A 23,345-nucleotide genomic window follows, 5' to 3' on the forward strand; every position below is an offset into this window, starting at 1 on the left:
GCCATCTTACTTCAACACCTGGCAGCCAACTTTAGTGGTAAAGCAGCCTTGAGTTGGCCTTTTCAGGGCCTTGTAACTGTCAGGTTTCACCCCAAATAAATATCCTTTATAAAAGCCAACAGATTTCTGGTACTTTGCATCACTACCCCTTTGGCTGACTAATACAGAGACCAAATTCTCCAAGTCCTCTGGCCCGTTTCGTGAAAATAACCAGGCAGTTTTAGCTCTGAGTCTGGAGCCCTAACTGTGTCCCATGCATATTTGATGGCATCTGCTCACCCAGGGAATATTGGAGTGTCCATTGAGTGCTAAACACCACCAGGCACCGACAAGCACGCCCTGTGCACCCTGTAGTCCTCCCTCACCCTTTAAATGAGCCCAGAATCAGACAGCAGCAACTCCTGCAGCACAACTCCAATCCCAGGACACAGTGCATTTTCTTGACTGCCTTGGAGGAACTGTGTATTGAAGCGAGTCAAACTCTCTGTGTATGGAAACCCAAGTGCCTTCACAGTTGACTTAAAGTACTGTAGCGTCCCCCCAGGATGAACACTTGGGCTGCAAAGAAGGAGGCGGTGACCTTTAAAGCTTTGTAAACACTGCATTTACCTTCAGCGTCTGCTCCACAAAGTCTGCCCTGCAGGGGGCAAGAGCCCTGGTAAGGTTTAGAAAAAACTGAAAGCAAGATGGCCTTTTGGGGGGAAGCTTCCCTTTGGAGATTTGGAGACCTGCATTAACCCTCACCGCTGGCTGTGAGTTTTTATTCAGAGTGCATTAACAGCTTAGTACAGTTCACATCGTTGTCTTTGTTTCTTCCACTGTGCGAGTTCCATCAAGCAGGAGGACTCCCTGGGAGCTGAGGACGTGCTCTAAAGCTGCTGCTCCTCGGCCCTGTTTCAACTTGATGGGGGCACCTTGCGGGAGGCAATAGGGACTCCCACCCTGCCCTACCCAGCGGGCTGCAGATTCCCACTGGAGCCAGTCGCCACCATGCATAGCCTGGGACGAAAGCTTCGGAACAGCGTCCCTTTTCTTTGTCTTCCACAGCCATCCACATTCCACATTTTCTCTACCTTTTTACCCATCTGGTAACTTCCCTTAAATTTACCTGGACCAATTCTACCCATTCATTCATTCAGCAAATGTCTCATGAGCTCCTACTATATGCCAAGCAGGCAGTTTTTTAGAAACTGAGAGCATAGCAGTGGGGAACTCAACCAATGAACCAACCGGACAAAAACCCTTGTCCTCCCAGACGCGCCTTCTTGGAGCCAGTGACAGTGCACGTCCTTTGGGAAGCCGCCACTGACCCTCCCCCGGAGGGTTATATGTGAAAACACAGTGCTCAGGATTTCTCCAGCTCTTTCTCCTGCTGCTGCAGTCCAGCGGCTGCCCATGTCCGTGTTTCTTCTCCTTAGCTGGAGAAGGAGAGAACTGCCTCTTAGATGTTTTTGTCTTTCTAGTATCTACACCAGGTTCTGACATACAGGTAAATTAAAAAATACTTTGCAAATAAATGAAAATAACTTCCAGGGATCTGACACCTCATCAGCAATGAAGGTTTTATTTGAAAAAGTTTCCCTTCTCCTTTTACCTCCTTGCTGTCAGAAAATATTAGATACCTAGAAGCATTTAAGAAAGAAAGCCATTGAGAAATACCAATGTACATGCAAGATACAAATGCATTAAAATGGTATTTTGAGGGGGAGCAGATGTGGCTCAAGTGGTTGAGTGCCTGCCTCCCACCTGGGACATCCCAGATTCAATCCCTGGTGCCTCCTGAAAAGCCAAAAGCAAACAACAAGCAGTACAAACAAACAAAAAACTGACTCTGGAGCTTATGTGGCTTAGTGGTTGAGTGCCAGTTTCCCTCGTTCAATCCCTAGCCCCCAGTACCTTTAAAAAAAAAAAGAAAAGAGTAAAGGCAATATTTGTACATACACAGCATACTAATAAAAAATGAACACCTGTGAAAGCCACATCCAAGGTAAAAGCCTGGAATACTGCAAAACCACTGTTTCCATCCAAGGGCTTCCGTACTGTTTCTGTCAGAGGTAAATACTATTCTGAATTTCCTGTTCATTATACTCTTGCTTGGTTTTGTCTTATACACTGGTGATGCCAAAAGATTTTCCAAAGTAGTGTTCAATTTGCATTTCCACCAGTAGTGTAGGAGACATTACACTTGCTATTGTTGGACTTCTTAATTTTTGTGGGTGTAAAATAATATTTTATTGTGGGCTTCATTTGCCTTTCCCTGAGTCCTAAGGAGGTTGGGCATCTTTTCCTAAAATGTTCACCATTTTTGTTTCTTTTGTGAAATACTCCTCACGCCTATGGCCTATTTTTCTTATAGTTTGTCTTTCTGTGGTTGATTTGTAGGCTTTCCTTATTCTAGATACCCCTGCAATCCTTCGTCAGTTATCTTATGTTGCAGAATTTTTTCTCCCGGTTTGTAGTCGGTGTTCCAGCTACATCCATTTATGGTGCTTTTTAGTGAATCCCTCCGATAGTAATCCAGTCCTGCTCAGGGTTATCACCGCCTCGTAAATCTTGCCTTCAGCCTCTTCTGTCTTCCCCACCCTGCCTCCCAATGCATTCTCATACTTTGTGGCCAGGGCTAGCTTTCAGAGGTGCAAATCTGATGTCACCCTACCTGCCTAAAGTCTCTTAGCAGTTTCTTAACACATACCTTGGAATAAGTGCTAAGCTCTTGAGTCTTGCTGTCAAAGCCTGTGAAGATCTTTCCTTTAACATCTCACTGCCTTCCTTGAACTCCATGCTCCACAAACTACTTTTGTTTCCTAAATCCATCCTCGCCTCAGTAATTCCCGCTGTCCCTTCGGTCTCCGTGTAGACATCCAATGTCTGAAGGCTTCCTTCGCTCTGCTAAGATGGGCATAGCTTCTGCTTCAATCCCACGGCTCCATGACCAGGCTCTCGTGTCACGTCATCTCCCTGTGTCATAGAGTCTGTTTACTTACCTGCCTCCTTTCAGATTCCGAGAGGCACTTGGGAGAGAATCTTTGCTTTGTTCTATGTGATATCCCCAGAAACTCTCAACATGCTTAGCGCTCATTAGATGCTCAATAAATGCTTCTGGAGTGAACAAGAGGCTCCTGCACTGGAAGGTGGTACATACATGTCAACCACCTTCACTGAAATTGCATGTAGAGAAAGGCTTCTGGAAATACTTCCGAGCTGACTGTTAATTGTAACTGAAAGTGTGTGTCTAGGTATGACCGTAGTAACTAAGGCAGATGTTAAGAGCTGAGCTGCAACCACCACTGCGCCTCTCAGCTCACTCCATGATCTTAGATTGGCTTTTCTGGGCATTAGTTTCCACCTCCCAAAATAAGTTTCCATTCTCTTCCATCTCATTCTGTTTTTTGTTGTTGGTTTTTTTCACTGAACAGAATGGCCAAGACACCTGCACCTAGTTTTATGATGGAAACTCACTTTCTACTTATAATCTATTTGGGTTTTTTTTGAGGCTCATGATGCTTAGAAGACTTTGTGTCACCATGCGGGTCCCCTCCCAGTCCATGTTTGCTATAATACATACAGATTAGGCTCTGAAACTGTAGTCCACTAGCAGGTTGCCTGGTGGGACCACTGTTTGCTCCCTGACCTTGAGCAAAACACTTTCTATCTCAGTAGTCTTATAGGTATTATCTGAAGAGAATGTAAAATACCAGATTAAAGCTTACAAAAAAAGATATAAATATGACATGAAAGTTTCATCAGCCTTTTGTCAGTTTATTCCCTACTTTCAGTATGTACAGAAGACTGATCTGTTTATTTTGAGGTCTGATATGGTCACGTTTGAGTCTTGGTTGAGACGTGACTTACAGTTGGATACATCATCCTCACTGCACCTCTGTAACTTACTAAGTTACACTTGTATAGAAACGCCTTAAGTTAATGCTTAATTTTTATTCCTCCTGTACTTGTTAGACAATATTAATTAGTGCATCAAGGTGGCTTTTGAAACTGATCATATGCTTGCTGTTAACACTCATCTTCCCAGGTCTAACATTTACGCACATTTTGTGGGATGTTTCTTGTTTGTTTTGTTTTTTCTTTGCATATTTTTTCACACAGTTAAAGGAACCATTTGTTAGTTTAAGACAATTTTCTACCGATATAAAATCATTGCTAGATGCTGTCTGGTGCACATCCCAGTAGGCAGCTGCATGCCTCTTGAACCTTCATGGCTTTGCCAGCCCTTGGCGTAATACTGATATGCTGAGTTTCATTTTTCCTCTAACTACCATAGATCTTTCACTAGTGTGGGCCTACAATCTCTTTGTGCCTCAGTTATTTCCTCTGGAAGACAAAGTCTATCTTGGCCAATAGGAAGGAAGGTTGCACTTAAACTCAGTAATCCAGCCAAGCAACATTTTGACACCTGCATGAATAAACCAGACTACGATGGGAAGCAAGCTGGTGAAGAGTCAGAGATGTCTGATGGAATGGTCTTAAACCTTGCTTCTTCTTGCAACAAATTCAGTTCTGCAATGATTTCACAAATGTCTTCTCTGTGTGGGACACGGTGCATATGTGGAGGGTCTAAATAAAACGAACAGGAGAAGCAGCCCCTTATTCTGGGTGAGGCGTGTGTGTGTATGTAGATGTGTGTGTCCACATGGAAATGTTTTCCTCTATGGAAAATGAGACTGTGTAGATGACTTCAGCATCGTCTCAGCCATCCTGACGGCGAAATGTCAGGCTTTAGCAGGGAGTAAGAAAGCTTTTTTTTTTTTTTTTTTTTTTGTAGAGAGCCCTTTTCTAGTGCTTGACTTAAATCACAGCACTCACCAAGTCACAGGCGGGACTGGGTCTGGGGACACAAGTCCCAGTAAGGCCACCCCTCGGCACAAGGGCAATGAGCTGGGGAAAGAATTCCTGCAGCTGCCACCTGTTCCAGGGCTCTGTACCCACCGGGTAGGCATGGGAATTTCAGAGCAGCCAGAATTGCATTAGTAAAAAAGCGGTTATTAGCAGAAAGATGAGGCAGCTCTCCGGGCATGCTGATTTCGCCGACAACAGTCCAGAACGGGGTGGAGCAGGGTCAGCCCAGCAGGACAAAGGCCGTTTGCGGTGCACCCCGCCTCTCCTCTCACCTGGCTTTCTCTCCCGCAGGACATCGACGGGCAGGCGCTGCTGCTGCTGACTCTGCCCACCGTGCAGGAGTGCATGGAGCTGAAGCTGGGGCCCGCCATCAAGCTGTGCCACCAGATCGAGAGAGTGAAGGTGGCTTTCTACGCCCAGTACGCCAACTGACTCGGCCCGGGTGCTGGCCCTGTGCGACGCAGCGCGCTGTGAAGCCTCCCGGCGCCGAAACTTGTATTTCTTCCGGGATATGTGAACTGGTCCACTGTCACCCAAAAACAAGAAGACCAATTCCTCCTCGACACCAGCCTGGTTGTGCTTTCCCGTCTCTTTTGAGCCTACCGAAGTAACCATGGCAGAACCTTCCGGAGAGATCAGGGTTCTGTCGGACCCTGCTGCAGCATAGAAGAGCTTGTCTTTATCCGCATCCTGCCTCGCCGCCACCACACGCCAGGCGGCTTCCTCAGAACGAGGTGCCCTAAACCCAGGCCCGCGTTCCTGCGAACCCCAAGGCAGCCTTGGTGTCCTGGCGAAGGGGGCCGCGGAGGATACCTTGCTGGTGGCTTCTGCTGTCACTGTCCTCAGGCACACTTATAGATGCTTCTTTCACGTTGACGCGCGTGGCTGAGACTCATGTGTGTTGTCACTGCAGTTTGATCTCGATGGTGGAAACCCCTTTCTCAAACGCAGCCGTCGGTGATGTGTGGGGACACAGCCACGAGTGGACGAGCTGAGCCCGCATCCTCTGTCCACGGTGCTTTTTAGGAGATGGGGGAGGAGAGAAACGCCAGCAACTTGTGCAGTGAGGTACTTTTCCTTGAGTCAGTGATGTCTAGAAAGGAGACAAGTTCTGTCCGCAGTCTTTTCTAGGACCTCTGATACTCCCACATTTTCATTTAATGGTCCCCGGCTCATAGAGTGATCCTCTGTTTCCTGAGGAATGCTGAATTATATGTTGAAGGGAAAGCTTAGCTTCAAAGAACAAGAATATGAAGAGACTGGGGAAAGCTTTTCATAAATGAGCACCACCCCCTTAGAAGGATGGCAGCATCAGATCACCACAGGGGATCCCCCGTGGCCCCACGTTTGTCCATTGCAGCCTCGCAGCCACGTAGACCTTGGGGTGAGGAAGCAGCCTTCTGGACAGGCAGCTGCAGAACGAGCCCTGGGCTCGGCGAGTCAGCCCCGACCCCACCCCAGCTTTGCCAATGACTATCTCCGTGACCTCGGGTCATTCTCAATCTTCTTGGGGACTCCATCCCTATAAAATAATAGGTTTTGAACACTTGACAAACGTCATGGTGAGCACATGCCTCCTCTGCCTTGCCTCCATCCTACACCTGGAGGAGAGAAGACTTCAGATTGGCCAAAATGAGAAAAAGAAAGAAAGGAGATGCATGCTTCCACCCTGTAATTCCTGGCGCTCATTCTGGCCTTGAGGTTGGCTGATGAAATTTCTTGGGTAGTGTTGCTTTAGTTGATTCAGCCATTTTCAGGCAGCTCTGTGGCTCTGAGAAGAGGCTGGTCCTTTGTACCAAGCACTGCACCTGGGTATTCATATCAGTGGTTCAGGCAAATCTAGATGCTTCTGCGGGGACTCCTGCCTTCTGTTTATGGCGGTGCTATTGTCTGTCAAAATCTGAAAACTTTGGTCACTAATGCTAACCTCTCTTAATATCCTGTTGTCATTACAGATGAAAATGGAAAGCAGATATTTTGTGGTTGAGACTTTTTAGTCTCCCCTGTAGCTCATTTCCTCAGCCAGGTTTTAAACTTTTGGCGTAGGGGTCTGCACAGGGACCTCTGATGGAAAGAGCAGCCTCCAAAACAGTGCTAGCAGTCCCCGCTTTGAAGAAGGCAGTGGGCACTGCGATTCAGGGTTCGTTTGCCGTCAGATCTCTCTCTTCTGTGCTGAAGTCTTGACCTGCTTTCTCAGCCACATGCTTTTGGCCTTAAATGCTCAGTCTTGTGGAGTTAAACTCCGTCAAATGATTGAAAAAAGTATCCTTTTCAAGATCTTTGGCATTTTCCACGCTCTCACGCCTTGATGATCCTTCACTGTGACCTTTTCAAGCTGAGCTATTTCTGTTGCATTTGAAACAGGGTTGATGGAAGGCACTGGCTGCCACAGAGCTTTGTACCTTCAGAGCAAATGTCACCTTCTCGTGCCCTTTCAAGGAAGGCATGGAGGGGGAGAGGTTGCATCCGAGAAGGTAGACTGACAGAGAGTGCGGATCCCACCGCGAGGGCCCAGCCTGCCCGCCGCAGGGATCCTCAAGTGGGACACTGGGCGGGGCCCGTGCCTGTCACTCCCCTGATCCTTCAAACCGAGAGCGTTTCCTTCAGCTTCTCCCCGGGTGCTACCTGCCGCTTCAACCACAGCGTGTGCCCGGGGAGGCGGAGGAGGCAGCCCGTCCGGCTCTGGGGTGTCACCATGGAGGTTCTCTCTGTGCCCTTCCCAGCCCAGAAATATTTTAGGACCAAGGACATGCTTGTCTGCGAAGGGTCACCAGGGCCTTGCTGAGCTTGGAGTCTGCGCGGTTCCAAGGTGGCGGGTGTGCCCTTCACGCCAGCGGCCGTTCTGCTGCAGCAGGATCCTGCGTTGGCTTCATCCCAGAAGGATTCCCCTCTTGCTACCTTCGGTTTTATAGACCAGCCTGGCCCATCCCCCGGAAGCATTTTGCCAGGTTGTGACCGTGTCTCTTAGGACAGAAAAGTTAGTTTTACATGTGTACCCCAATGTCCACAGCCGCATGACCAGCGATGTCTTGGTCAAAACACTCCAACAACCGATAGCCCCATGACATCCTTCCTGGACGCTAACATTTCTTCTCTGTGACTCTTTGATTTGGGACCAGACTCCTCTAGGCCCCTGAGTCCTGTGTATATCAGACACTTATTACCTCCTAGAACTGGCCAAGAAGTGCGCTTTGCCTCGTCCCAGCCGCGTAGACACGTGGCAGGCTGGACAACGTCTGTGAACTTGGAAGCAGAAATGCCACCTCCCCTTTCACGACTACCACTCAGTCCGTCCCTAAACCTAAAGTGGCTCCTTTCAGCCCTTTGGCTTCTCAACTACAGTTGTGCAGTGTTGTAAAAATATTCCATATGCAGAAGATACAAACAGAAAAGCCCAGAAGAGCAGGGTACCATTGATGTTACAAAAGAAATTTTTTGCTTTCCAAAAAGAAAAAAAGAAAAAGGTTCCTTCACGATGGCGTTCCAACACACGGAGAACTCATCTGTCATTTTTTAAATAAGGTTCATTCGATTAAAGGTTGATTCACCCAGTATTGGGGCCGTGCAGCTATTTGGTTGCTTTACCTAATTTGATCCTAGTTGAAAGGTTATTCCCTGTGTCCACCTTTGATTTTTTCCTGCAGAAAATTTAAATGACTCAGACCTAGTACTGCCGCCTCCAACCCTTATGAAAATCTCTAGAAGGTTGATTTTGATCAGCCTTTTGAAGACTGGTCTCACCTTCCTGATGTCCTTCTATAATTTTTGTTGTATTAAGTAAGATCTGGGATTTGCCTTTTATCTTCTACCAGACATCCCTTTCTGAGACCTGTTGTTCCCTTAGTTTTAGAAGCACTAGGGGTTTTCATGCTTATTTTGTAGAATACCCATTTATATTTATTTCTGTGTATAGAATTAAAACAAAAAAACCCGATAGTGTTAAAAATTATTGTTGTGGTTTGAGCATCAGAGATGCTTGTGGCAAAGATGGTGGGCCTAATTTCCACTTACTCTGTTAGGTCTTTAGAAAGCTGTGATCTAGTGTGCAATTATTTGAAGGGTAAAACAGTAAATGATGATTATCTGTAGACTTTAAAGAAGAAATCATTGGGGAGATATACATACTCCCTATGTCTATTTGGTGCAATAGTTAAATAGCAAGGGAAAGTTGTGTTGGCAACCATGACAGTTTAATGGTTCTTTTTTATTACCTGTTCACTCTTAAAAAATTTTCTGAAAGTTTCTTCCCTTTTACTTGGTTGAATTTTTAAGTTGATTCTCCTAGCTTTTATCACTAGAGTTGGTTAACAACAGATTTCTGAAAAATGACATGATAAAATCAAATTGTGCTATTGTTACTCAATCACATTGTGCTATATTTACTTAATTGCCCTAAATATTACAAATGCTTCCTGGGGCTGCCTTGGAGTTTGGGTTAAATTTTTCTCTTGTTTAGATGATAAATGCTAATTTCAACAATTTCCTGAGCTGTATAGTTGTTTTGTCTTATTGATTTTGTTTCAAAATGGCTACAATTTGGCCCCAGCAAGTGACTCATTTCTTGTAACCAAGGCAGAACAGTGTCTCATGTGGGCAGAGGAGATGCATGGGAGAAAGAGTAATGTTCTAGGACAATTGTGTGCTAAAAATCATCTAATGATGGGAAAGTTGAGACAAATGTTTTAAATAGCAAAAAAGATAATAAGCTCATTCCTTATTCAAAATGGGCCCTGGCATGATATCTAGAAGCATAAACTGTCCCTAGTTGTGAATGTGGAAAGCCCTTTTTGCATTCCAGTTTGAGTAGTCTGTATTGAAATTTGACTAATACTTTGTGTACGTTTTGGTGCAGAAAAGGGAAAAATTGGTGTTTTTACTTTTGAAATTTGCTGGACGAAGGGCATGGTATTAGTTTGCTGTAAGATTGTATTCTGTATATATGTTTTCATGTAAATAAATGAAAATCTATATCAGAGTTATATTTTAATTTTTATTCTAAATGAAAAGAAGACCCTTTTTACTTGAAAAAAATTGTAAGCCACATTGTTAATAAAGTAAAAATAAATTCTATGGCAGTGTTTGTGTCTTTGTGTTGGAAGGTTATTAAATATTATGTTAAAAACAGGGTTATTCTGTTCTCTTTAGGGTTATTTTATTCTGTTTTTTCTTTTTTGTGTTTTTTTTCTTTTTGCCATGCACTAAAAGCATTTCTTCATGAGTTTTTAATAATCATTCTTGTCAAAGTTCTGTGGGACCTCGCACAGCAAACTGAGCTCTAGAACTTTCTGCTCAAGGATTTCTTCTTTATTGTAGTGAAAACATTATGCTATATCCTCACATGATCATAGCTAGCTTCTCCATTTTCAGTCATTTTAGTTAATCTGTGACAGATTACCTGGTACTTTAGCAGAAAGACTGTATCCAAGAGAATGATGATTAAATAACTATTTACATTGATCGTTTCCTTTTAAGTACCACAAATTAGTATTAGGCATCCGTGTTGGAAGAGGAAGAGCTAGCTTCTGCCTCCCAGTTCTCCACTGGGACCTTTTCACATGGGCAGAAATGTACCTTTCCCCTCTCCCACCACAGCCTCGTGCACATTAGGTAGGGGCAGAGACAATGAAGAGGATAAATGTATTGAGAAAGCGTTGAGGGGCAGAAATGCTGAGCAATATCTCCTGACTTCCAATCCAGGTAGTCTCAAGTATCTGACTTTACTTTAAACACATTCTTTTGCCCTGGTGGCAGTCAAGTTCTACAGATAGGAGTTTTTAGTTTTTGGTTTTTTTAATTATGGAAATTTTTCTGATAGAAGAGTTTTAATAACAACAACAAAGCCTAAGAGGATGGGCTTAAGGTAGGACAGGTTTTATTTTCATTTTTTTCCCCCCATCTTCTCAAAATGTTCCAGAAGCAGATACCTAAAGGTTCATATGGGGGAGTAAATACAGTCATTGTATTTATATTTGCACTCAAAGGTCCTTGAGAATAAAAATGTAAAGACTGACTATATAACCAAATACATAACCAAATAAAGTAAAAGCTGAAGCCTTTTCCAAGACACCTGTAAATTGAATCAAGGCCAAAAACAAAACAAAAATGCTGGTGCTAAGTCTGTGGGAGCATAATGCTTATTGGAGGTTCAGAGATGACAATAAAACATACCTGGGCACAAGCTTGTGTGACTCTTAGGTGATGCCCAAACATTTTATTGAGGAGGTAGAAGTACCACAGCAAAATAATAGATACAGAGCTTTACAATAGAACAATTTCATCAAGAAGTCTTTATGGTGTTGGCCCAAGCCTTCACAGCAACACATCCCATTTAACATAGTTCATTTGTTGTGTCAAAGCATAGTGTTTGGCATACTCATATAATTGATGTGGATGTCTAAATGATGTTTCATAGTCATAAATCAAAAGAAAATTCTTTTGTTCTGAAGTCAGATCAATGCATGATTACCTCTTCAGACCCAAATTTTGATGTGGCATAGTTATTGCCATCTCTTGGTTGAAATTTTTGGAATGGTAGATATACTACCAGCTAGAGGTATATAGTTGTAGTTGTCAGCCAAAGGGGTATGGAGGCAAAGTACCAGGAATCCATTGGCTTTTATAAAAGATGTTTCTTTGGGGCAAAAGCTTACAGTCCTAAGCCCTTAAGAGTCCAACTCAAGGTTGCTTTCTCAGTCTGGCGTGTTGAAGAAAGATTTTATGATCTCTGCCTGGTCTCTCCTTCCATCTTCCTATTAAGTCTCTATGGCCCAGCTTCTTCCAATCTCAGCTATAGGCTGGCATAGGGCTCATCTTTCAGGATTCATCAGTCTGGCATAGGGCTTATCTCTTTCCAGGTGTTATCAGCTGCTCTTTTCAGCTGCAAACTATCAGGTGAATGGCTCATCTCTCCACAGGGCCCCAGGATCAAATGTGACAAAACAGTCTCTTCTGTATGTCTTCTTCAATGAGTGCCCATTTATATCAGCCCACCAACAAGGTGGAGACTCAACCAGAGTTGAGCTGTACTGATACAGTCAAATCAAAGTCCTAATCTTAATTTAATCAAAGATATCTCAACTGAATTTAATATAATCAAATGGTACCACACCCAGAGGAATAGATTAGTTTACAAACATAACCTCTCTTCTGGGGATTCATAAATAACCTCAAACTGCCACAATAGTGTAAGAAGAGAGAGCCCAAGATGGAGACAGCATTGGCTAGGACAACGAGCAGAAATTGCAATTTTGGGCAATTCTGGGTTCAAATTCTTGTTCTACCACTTGCCAGGTATGTAACCCAGAATCTCACTTCTCTTTTCTGTAAAATGGAGATAGTAATGTGTCATTCCATGGTTGATAGCAGGATTAGCAATATTGTGTAACTCTAGACAGTGTCTAGCATGTAGCAAATAAATTATATCCCCAATTCACTCGGCACCACCAACTCCTGGGCCCTGGACACTCGTTTATTGGAAAGTCTCTACCTCCATCGCCACTGCCCTGATAGCACCTCAGCAGGAACCAAAGTGACTCATGCCCACACCTGACCCCTCAAACTCTTGAAAGCTTGGGCACCTCCTGCTATTTCTGACCTCAAAGGAATTACCACACCATGAGACACGTGGCTTCCTAACTAGCTTTCCCAGCAGCTGGCCTCATGGGCTGGTTGACAACCCCAGAGCACGGAGAGTTGATGTTCTCATGAGCTAGTTGAATCAATAAGGAGATGAGAGAGAAGAGCAAAAATGCTCTCCCTTCTTCCTCTGTGAACTGTTCTGAGGAAAGCAGCTCTTCTTTATGGTCTGTCCAAAGATGTCCCACTTGATAAAGAAGCCACAAGTGCATTCTTAAGCTGTTGGTCAACTTGTATTTGTTTTCCTCCTTTCCTCCCTCTTTCCATTTTCCCTCACTCTTGCTGCTCAGGTATTTTATTCCCATGATAAAATAAAAGTATGTGATCTTTGCCTCAGAATTACTATCTTTGGAAGCCTAGATGAGACAAGTGAGTCTAGAAATTTTCTGGCAGGATATATAATGTTCAGCATCTGTCCCTGCCATATCATTTAGGACAACTCCAAGTTCTGAAAATGCCCCCATATCACATCTCTTCTTCCCTCTCCCTGCCCTCAGCAACTACCATGGCTACTTTCTCCATATCAATGCTACAATTTCTTCCATTACTAGTCAGAATAGTTCCATAGTAGAATATCAGTAAATCCACTCTAATCCATATTTTATTCCTCCATCTTGTGGACCCTGGGATGGTGATGTCCATTCCACCTCTATATCGAGAGGGGGCTTAGATTCCACATGGATGATGGATGCAATTTTCCTGCTTGTAGGCCCCCTTAGTTTCCTGGTGTGGTGGTTGACCATCTTCACCTCCCTGTTTGCTGCCCTGGGTAAGTTCAATGAACCAGAGGGTAGGAGTTGCAAGTCTGCTGAGGCTCAGGGCCCAGCTGGCACATGGACAGTTCAGAGAGTCAAGTCTCCTGAGTATACACCAACCCTAGCACCAACCACAGGTTCAGTAAAAGTGACAGAAGAGGCAAGTGTAGAAAGGTCACATCTGAGTCCAACTCCATCACACTCAGGAACACAAATTCCAAAGTAGGGCCAACTGATATGGCACTGAATGCCAGAGCCATTTGCCATGACCATAGAACTTGTGGGTCTCTGTAGCCCTCAGGAGAACCCATACCTGGGGTGGTATCTACTTTGCTGTCTCGGGTCCTGCTAAGGCATGCATAAGAGCAACCCTTCTGATGACCTCCTGACTCTTTGAAGTTTAAGGGCTACCTGTCTGAAGGCAATAGGGACCCTCCCACCTCTATTGAGTGGAGTAACAAATCCTGACATTCAATAGCATCAGAATCACCAAAGCTTTTGCATCTGGTTGGCTTGGACAAGCAGCAGGTGGAAAGGCTGTAGGAGATTATATGGATATTGCTTAAGGTGTGAGTAATATTTCAAAGGATGGCACATGCAGTGCTTGCTTTAGATGGTGCTGACCTTGATAAAAGAACATGGTAGACTTAGGGAAGCAATTTATCAATCTCTTAAACTCTAAGCTGGCTTTAAAAGATACTGTAATCTTCTGCCACCACAGGGAAGACCCAGCTGGAAATTAGGCAGGATGTTCTTATAAGCATGGTGAAGCTGCAAAATACTTAATGTGCAACCTTGACAGGTGTCGTCATCAGATCAGGTCCTGGTTGGGAAAGAGTGAAGATATAAAGTCTGAAATAGGGAAATTGAGTAGATAAACCAAGGATCTTTAACCCTTAAATTCCCCTGAACCCTCCTAGTTGGTAGAAGCAGCCTGTTCCCACCATAGAATGACCTTGGTTGGTGCAAGTACGTTGCAGGATGACATTGCTCTAAAGGTGTGCCCCCCACCACCTATCATGCCTCCAAGACAATAACCAGACTTGGCCTCAGCATGGCTTGAGCACAGAATTACAAATCTTGAACTAGGAATAATAGTCCACGTGTCAAAGAAAGTACAAGATGTGAGTGATTTATACTGGCAGACACTGGGGTAACCTACATGGGAGTAGATATCAAGGGTGCCCAGCCAAATGGGAAAAAATAAAAGGCTGGATGTGGGAGAATTCATGACACTGGGGCACTTACCTATGACCTGGAATTCCATATTTTAGTAAGGATAACGTGGAGGCTGTCTGTTGATGACAGGATGGTAGCCTACCGTGAACAAGAGGGACATGCCAGAGCAGCCTCGTTATCATTTTAAGAAAGAAGTTGGAAGGTGGGGAAATTTTATCATGGATACACTAGGTAAATCAGGGCTACAATAACACTCCTACTCCTTTTCATAATATAGTTCACAGGGACATTGATCATCTGATTGTTTTGTTGGTCCTCAATATTGATGGCTTCATGCCAGTTGGACTTACTGAAAAGGAGTCTTGCCTAAATGCTGGGATAAACCACATACATGCCAGAGGGTAGAAGATAAAGCCTATAAATATTCAGGGGACTGCCCCATTGGTAAAATTGGGGGTGGGGTGGGGGCATGGCCTATGACACCCCAGAACATCTCCTCTAAGGTAAAGAGCAAGTTGTTGTACTTTGTACTAAATGCTTCTGAGAAAGAGGCATAGTGCTCAAGGACCACTTTGGGTTTGGAGGTACTTGGGAGTAATGTTTTCAATCATTTATTGGGTGATTAACAGCTTCTTATCAAGTGAGACCCAAAACAAAAGAGGGCTCTGCAGCAAATTCAGGCTGCCCTGCCAAACTGCACTATAAGTTGGCCATAGAAGCCCGCTCATCTAGAAAGAGTGGGAGGTGTCCAGTGTGGAGACAGACACTATATGGTGGCTCTGGCAGCCTTAGTAAGAGAGTCCGAATGCAGTCTCCTCAGGTCCTAGAATAAAGCCAGGCCCTCCACCGCAGAAAATCTTTCCCTTTGAAAATAGCTTCCAGCGTCCTATGGAGCCCTAGGAGATACATCGGGCATGTCCGTGGGATGCAACGTTACTTTTCACCTTGCAATATTCATCTTAAACTACGTGCTATAGTCAAAAGCCTGGGCTGATGTGTTAGTTTACTAACGGCTACCAAAGCAATATACCAGACATGCGTTGGCTTTTACAATGGGCTTACAGTCCCAAGGCTGAGAAAAATGTCCACATCAAGGCATCAGGAGAAGCTCTCTCCCCAAAGGTTGGCTGCAGTGATCCTGGACTCCTGCCACGTGACAGGGCACAATGGCAGTGTCTTCTGGTCCCTGCCTTCTCTTCTGGGCCTTGCTGCTTTCAGCTTCCGACTTCTGGGGCTTTCTCTCTCTACTTCTGTGGGTTCCACTCTCTGTGCCTCTGCGCTCTGCCTATCCCAACCTTCAGTCTTCAGGACACTCTCCTTCAGCCTCTGAGGGTTTCACTCTGCAGCTGCAGCCATTTCTTTCTGTAGGTTCTTCTCATTCGTAGAGGACTCCACGAAGAGGACTAAGGCCCACTCTAGGCCACACTTTACTGAAATAATCTAATCAAATGATGCCATAGTAGGTTCAAACCCACAGGAGTAGATTAGCTCTAAGGACAGGATCTTTTCTTGGGCACGTATTGTCTCAAACTATCACTGCAGAAATTAAAACCATTGTGTAATGAAAACTGTACATCAGGCATCAGGACAGACCAAGTCCATAAGATGCGTGTAAACTCTATGACCCCATGCTACCTGTTTCCAATACACTAAATACCTGTCCCTGTGTGCATGCCTCTGGCTTTATGAGGGATTCTCTTCTACCCAGCTGAGGGAGGAAGAAGGGACTCCAAAAGGCTCACAGATTGGCTGATATGAAATATGGGTTGTAGACACAAATGAGCTAGCATTGTATCACAGCCCTCTTCAGGAGTGAATCTGAGGAATAATGGTGGGCAGAGCTTTAGACAACACCCTCAGTCATTCACTTCATAGGAAAGGAGAGGAGGCCCGAGATATAGAAAAACACTGACTTCTGGGACATGGCAAATGACTCGGATGTTTGAACAGAAGTATAGAAGTCAGAAAATTGGGGATAAGAAAGCTGGGGAACAGGTATGTGAGTGTATCTGTGGGAGTGGGAAAAATCTTTGTGATGTTGCTGTTCAGTAGACAGAATCTACAGCCAAAGGGGTTCTCGACAACCTGGCCAGTATGACTAGGTCTGTGGTCCACCAGTGTCTCTCCTGAACCACGAATGCTGGTGCATTTGCTCTTGAAGATTGTACCCACAGTGGCAGGAGTGGAGACTCTACATCACCCACATCAGCATCTCCTTCTTAACAAGGCTCATTTAGCCACTGCCACAGCAGAATGGCCAATCTCCCAACAGCTAAGACCCTATTATGGTGTCATTCTTTGGGAAAACCAGCCAGCCACCTCTTAGGTGATTGCAGTGGACCTCTTTCTCTTTAGAGAAGACAGTGGTTTGTCCATGATACATACTCTGCTATGGGTTTGCCTTCTTTACCTTCAGTGCCTCTGTCCTTCGGGCTCACAGATTGCCTAATCCCTTGACAAGGTACTAAGGCAACATTGTTATTAGACCAAGAGATCCATTTTATGGCAAAGAGATTATGATAACGGTCTCATGATTGCGAGATTCCCTGGCCTTACCATGTACTCTATCACCCAGAGACAGCCAACTCAATAGAACAGCTATGTCTTCAGACCTGGCGCTGCATCTTGTAGTTTTAGGTTGCCCTCCCAGGTGCTACATTTACACTGAACCCATCTCCAATGTAACGGTCTATGTTCCCAACACATGAAGGCATACACAGGTCGAGGAACCAAAGAGTAGAAGTAGGATCAGTCCATCTCACCATTTATTTCCATTGAGTTACTTGCAGAATGTCTTCCTTATGGGACATAGGGTGCTATTGAACTGGAAGCTGGGGCACTACCACTGGCCACCTTGAACTTCTGCAGGTAGACCCAGCAGAAAGATAAGCATTAATGTGCTTAATTACCATGAGGAGCTAAGGCTGGTACTGAAAAATGGGAACACGGAAAGGTGTGTCTGGGATATAGGTTGTTCACTGGGGCAACTCTTGATTTACTATGATCTTTAATAACTGTGAATGGGAAGTTGAGGCAATAGGACCCAACAACAGCAGAACAACTAGGGGGCTAGATTCCTTGGGAATATGAAGGTCTGGATCACCCCATTAGAAAAGAATTCAGACTAGCCTGCAGACCAGTTAAGAGTGAGGGAAAACCATAATGTGTGGTAGAGGAAAGAACTGATGAGTATTAATTACAATGCTGGGACTTGTTGTAACAAAGAGGACCAGAGCTTGGTTTACAAAGCCTCATCAAGTCTTTTTAGGAGAGGGTGACTCCCTACTGATTGGAAAAACTGGACTTGTACTTCTCCTCTTGGGAAAGAAATGAAGGCATCTAGTTTCAGACTATGAAAGTTGGATACCAGGGAGCGTATGAGTGCATCTGAATGGCAAAAGGGGTGAGTGTTATTAAATCAAGGAATGACCTCCTCAGATTTTTAACATCTGCTGCCTGCCAGGCTTTCAGCTACTTGCTCAATGGAGAGCCCCAGCCACTGCTGCTCTCAACGCTGTGAGCTAGCCTGGCCCCCTCAGGGTGAGGGCCATTTCCAGATTGGCCCCTATCACACCTGCCATGGTGGCTGCTGTGACCCTCAGGGCCAACTGCACCAGACCCATCAAAGCTTGGACTCAGCCCATTGTTTCTGAATCCAGATGAAGCACTCTCGGGTGGAATCTGCCTGCTTTGTGTGCCAGAACCTGGAAGTGCTAGAAAGTTAAAGTCCCACGGGGCAGATGCAGATCAAGCAGAGACAGGAGGTGTGCAGCAAATAGAATTCCCTCGTGCGCTGTCAGATGGACGGTCCCAAGATGTCATGATTCCCTGCAGTCTGCCCCGAGATAGCCCGCATGGCCTAGCAACCACGTGTGCCTTCTCATGAAATCATGGCCCACTCTGGCATGCACTTCCTGGCATTTAGTTTCCCCCTTCAATGCTTAACTTTCCCCAGTGTGAGATTACACCCTCCCCACAATAAAGCATCAACTTGTAAGCTTTTCCTCAGGATCTGTTTTCGAGGGAACTAGGCTGAAATAGTAGGCATTTCAAAGTAGCTATTATTATACTCACATATGCAATGTGCAAATACAAATGGCAAAATATTCTGTGCAATCCAGCTGTCATCTGTAGCTTGGGAAACCTACCGGCATTGGGTGATCGTTACTGCTCTTAACATGAATTCTTCTTGGAATTACTTTAAAATACAAGTTGGAGGCTAAAATTAAAATGTTCTTTCTGATTATTAAAGTAATATGTGTACATTGCAGAGAATGTGGAGGGTAAAGGATGGTTATTAAATTGCCCACATTATCTCAATACCCAATTACCACTTTGTCGTATGCCCATGTATACTTATAATACAATGTTGAAGTCAAGTTGTTGATCCCGTTTAAATTTTCTTCATCAACTGTTATTTTGTAATCACATTCCATGAGGTGCAATTAATACTTTTATATATGAAATATTTTAAAAATTTTAAATAAGTTTAAATAATCCATAACAAATGTACATGTACCACCCACCCAGCTGCTAAAAATTATATCATTTCTCCATGTTTGCTTCATATTTATGTACTTGATATCACAGAGTTGAAACCCTCATTATCCTCTCCTTGTTTTAATTTCCCTCCCTCCTATTCAGGGGCAACCACAGTTCTGATTTTGGTGTTTCTTACTTCTAGGCCTGATTTTTATACGATTACTGCATTTGTATATAGCCATAATAATATGCAGCACTGTTTTGTGTTTTCTCAATATTTGCGTGTCATCATGCAACCCGGGTCAGATTGCAGTTTGTTCTTTTTGCTCCATATCCTCTTTATGAGATGTATTCACAGTATGTATAATAACTGTACCTCTCATTTATTTTCACTGCTTCAGGATTTCCATTGAACATATTACAATTTACTTATCCATTCTCCTATTGATGGACCTGTAAGTTATTTTTCTTTTTTTGCCATTTCGGAGAATACTGCCGTGCACATTTTATGCAGGTCTTCCTAAGCCTACATGTAGCAGGATCTCTAAGGGCGATTTAACAGTGGATCCGTGGGCCATGGACTAGGCATCTATCTAATGTTATGAGATGTTGCAGTGTCATCCAAAGCGGTGGTGTCAGTTTACACTTCCCAGGAGTATGTGAGCCTTATCCCTGCTCCACCCCTCACCCTCACAAAGCAGTTTTTAACTCGTGCCAATCTGATGAGTTTGGAAATTTTAACTCAGTATAGCTCTGAGGTGCATTTCCCTAAAGAACTGGAAAGCTCAGCATTTGCTTCATTTGCTTGTTGGTGATTTGTGGTGGTCGCTCCCTGTGACGCGAGCGGAGGAGCCCAGGATCAGGATCGCGCAGCCAGCACCGGGAGGGCCCCGTCTTCAGGGGAAAGCAAGTCTTGCCGATAATGTCTAGATTTTGGATTTCTGGCCTCAAAACCGTGAGCCAATAAACTCCTGCCAACTCTGTGACATGCCGGTGATGGCAGCACAGGGACGCTGACGCCACTGTTTTCTCTTTTGTGAGTTGCTGGTTCATAACCTCTACAGATTCTCATCCCGTCTGTTTCCATCTCTGTGTTTTTGATTTATAAGGGCTCTTTATAACTTCTTTTTTTTTAAAATTTTTATACTTTTTAAAATTAAAGTGAATAGATCACAAAGAACGTTACATTAAAAAACATAAAAAACATAAGAGGTTCCCATATACCCCATTCCCCAACCCCTCACCCCACCATTTTTGTAAATTGTAATTTTTTGAAGATACATACATCACACAAAAAAAGTTACATTAAAAAATATAAAAGGTTCCGGTATACCGCCCACCCCACTCCTCCCACACCAGCAACCACCCCCATCATTGCGGCACACTCTCGCACTTGGTGCACACGTTCTGGAGCACTGATAATAATTATCACACAGATAACAGTTTACCCTGTAGTTCACACTCTCCCCCAGCACATTCAGTAGGTTAAGGCAGGATATATAAAGTCCAGCTTCTTGACATCAATCCCATATCAATTGTACATGTTGCAAATTTGTTTCTCTGTTCTGCCTTTTTTCTTAATTTTGTCCTTTTTAATTCAGAGGGTTTATTATTTTAATGTACTTCGGTAGATCGGTTTCTTGGTTTTTTATTTTTGCTACATTCTCTTGCTTAAGAAACCTTCTCTACTCTGAGCACATAAAGGTAATCTCTTTTCTTTTAAAAGTGTATATGCTTTGCTTTCCCCAATCTCCCTCAAATAAATAATTCTTGTGGTTTGTATTGCCAAAGTTATCCAGAGTAATGGTGCCAGTTTACACTCCTGCCAGGAGTGTGTCAGGGCTACCTCTGCCCAACCAACTCAGCCACACTTAGCCGAGTTTTTGCAAATGGTATGGTAATGGACGGCCTAAGGTAGCTAAATTGCCCTATCCTATTTTAACTGCCCAGAAATCCATCCTTTCCTCTTGGGCCTGCCATTCTATCTCTGTCATATTTCACATTTATATCATGTGTGGGTCTGTGTCTGGCTCTGGATTTTGTTTTTCTGGTCTGTTTGCTTATCCCCATGCCATTACCACACTTCATCAAGTTTTATGTCTTTATGGTAATCCTTGATATTTGGTAAGGGAAATAGCCCCATTATTCTTCTTATTCACAGTTTTCTTAGCAAATTTTGATATTTTGCTCTTCATTATAAATTTTTGGCTCAACTTATTGAATTTCAGAGAAAGCTATTGGGATATTGATGGGAATTGCATTAAATTGATGGAAAAAAATGGTGGAGAACTGATTTCTTTTATCTCGTTGAGTCTTTCTATTCAGAAGATGGTATAACACTTTATTTATATCTTTTATATATATTTCAATAAAGTTGTGAAGTTTCTCCATAAGTCTTACACATACTTTGTTAAAGATATTCCCTGTATATTTCATAGTATCTTGACTACTTTTTTCCTATTATGTTTAATGCTATTATAGGGAACTCTATTTTTACATGTTAATATTCTATGCAGCAACTTCACTGACCCATATGAAAGGAATTTTCATCCTGGTGTTTTTTATCTCTTTTTCTTAGTTTTAGATGTTTTTGTATTTTTGGAATTTTGGTTTGCAAGATCATTTTGAGTGGGAGGTTGTTTTGGGGTTTGCATTTATTTCTCATTCCCTCTCTTGCTTACTGAATTAATGGTTTGCATTTGCTTCTACCCAGCCTATAGGACAACTAAACAGAACCAGGCCTTCTGTTGTTGGGGAGGGCATTCCTGTCTGCTGGTGGTATTGAGACTCATAGGCAATGTTCGGCTTGTTTCAGTTTCTAGTAGGTAAGTTATGTCATCATCCTGCTTCTTCAGAACCCTTCCATTCAGGTCCCCAACTATGACAATCATTCTTTTCAGCCTTACTTTACGATGGGAGGAGGTCCAACTCAGACCATGGTTTCGACTTCTGAGCCTGGTGCCTGCTTATCACTCAAGGAACAAGAACAAAGCTGCTAATTCCAACTAGCTGGGTCCTGTGTCTCTGTACTTCTCCAGTCCATGAAAGTGTTTACCTAATTGTCAAGTTCAGCCATATCCTAGAGCCTTTGTTATTTATCTGTCATCATTCAAGTTCAAGCTTATAGAGACATCTTGACTGAATGTCTCTCCAATATTACCTTTTAAAAAACTTCTTCTGGGAAAGAGATGTGGCTCAAGCAGTTGGGCTCCTGTCTACCATATAGGAGGGCCAGGGTTTGATGCCCAGGGCCTCTTGGTGAAGGCAAACTGGCCTGCATGGTGAGCTGGCCCATGCAGAGTGCCAGCCCATGTGGGAGTGCCACCCCACACAGGAATGCCAGCTGACATGGAGAGCTGGCACAGCAAGATGACGCAACAAGAGACACAGAGGAAAGACGATAAGAAGACTTAGCAGAACAGGGAGCTCAGGTGGCACAAGAGAACAATCACCTCTCTCCCACTCTGGAAGGTCCCAGGATCGATTCTCAGAGCTGTCTAATGAGAATACAAGCAGACACACAGTGAATGGACACAGAGAGCAGACAACAGTAAATCTTTTAAAAACTTCTTCCAAGCAGCAGGTGGTAATTAAGCCATGTTCTCAAAATGAAGATAAGTTTTACATTATTCAGACTATTTAGAAATGAGAAACTCATATTGGCATGGAGTTCATTTAAGCTATAATTCCCCAAATGCTCAGCTAGTTGACATTTCTAAATGTCTTTTCTGCATAGTTTAACACTTAGTAAAACCTCAGTTTTCTACAAATGGTTTGAAAAAACTGCTTTGCATATTAGCCCCTTTGACTTCTTGTCATAAATCTCTGGAGCTGAGAAGTGTGACATTCTAGTGGAGTAAATATGAACTCACTAATAATGCTTATATCTCCTGTAGGTTGAGCAAATTGATCCATTCTCTCCCCTCTTTTGGAATGTGTATTTCCATACTGGCTCTGTATGAATACTGATTTTCGCGTTCTGTGTCATATAACAAACTGACCCACCAGAAACAGGCATCCTTAATATCTACTACGATTGATCTGTGTTGTACAAATGGCCCATTCAAATAAAGTGAAAGAAAAGCATTTTATGAAACATTTAAGCAAGCGTGAAACCAACTAATGAAAAACCTAGGAACACACGAATTCATCTCAAAAGCTTATCATTCCTACTAGGTAAGATGCACTTGCTTGATGCATTAGGAAAAAAATATTATTTTATTAGCCTTTCTTAAAAAGGCAAGAAGCTCCTTAGGAGGGCAGGTTGACCATGATCCAGAATAACTCTTGAGCAAAGCAGGAGCTGATGTGTGTACAGGAAGGATCAGGCTGAAAGCAAAGGAGAGAAGTTGTGTTTATGTTTCTTTTCTGATCCCTATACAAAATCCCAACCCTTGTCACTGGCCTTAAAGGTGGGGTTGACAACTCAAAGTTCTCAAC

General features: G+C 43.6%; 1 protein-coding gene across 5 annotated transcripts in view; it reads left to right on the forward strand.

Annotated features, from left to right (window-relative positions):
* Positions 1-9,924, forward strand: part of SFMBT2 (Scm like with four mbt domains 2) — a 274,334-nt gene extending 264,410 nt beyond the window's left edge. For all 5 annotated transcript variants that reach the window (XM_058282433.2, XM_058282436.2, XM_058282432.2 and 2 more), the window contains exon 21: positions 5,146-9,924. In XM_058282433.2, the coding sequence (XP_058138416.1) occupies positions 5,146-5,286 (141 nt within the window). In that variant the 3' untranslated portion in view covers positions 5,287-9,924. The remainder of the gene's footprint in view (positions 1-5,145) is intronic.
* Positions 9,925-23,345: the final 13,421 nt, after the last annotated feature.

This window comes from Dasypus novemcinctus, chromosome 20 (assembly GCF_030445035.2).
Source record: "Dasypus novemcinctus isolate mDasNov1 chromosome 20, mDasNov1.1.hap2, whole genome shotgun sequence".
NCBI classification, from domain to species: Eukaryota; Metazoa; Chordata; class Mammalia; order Cingulata; family Dasypodidae; genus Dasypus; species Dasypus novemcinctus.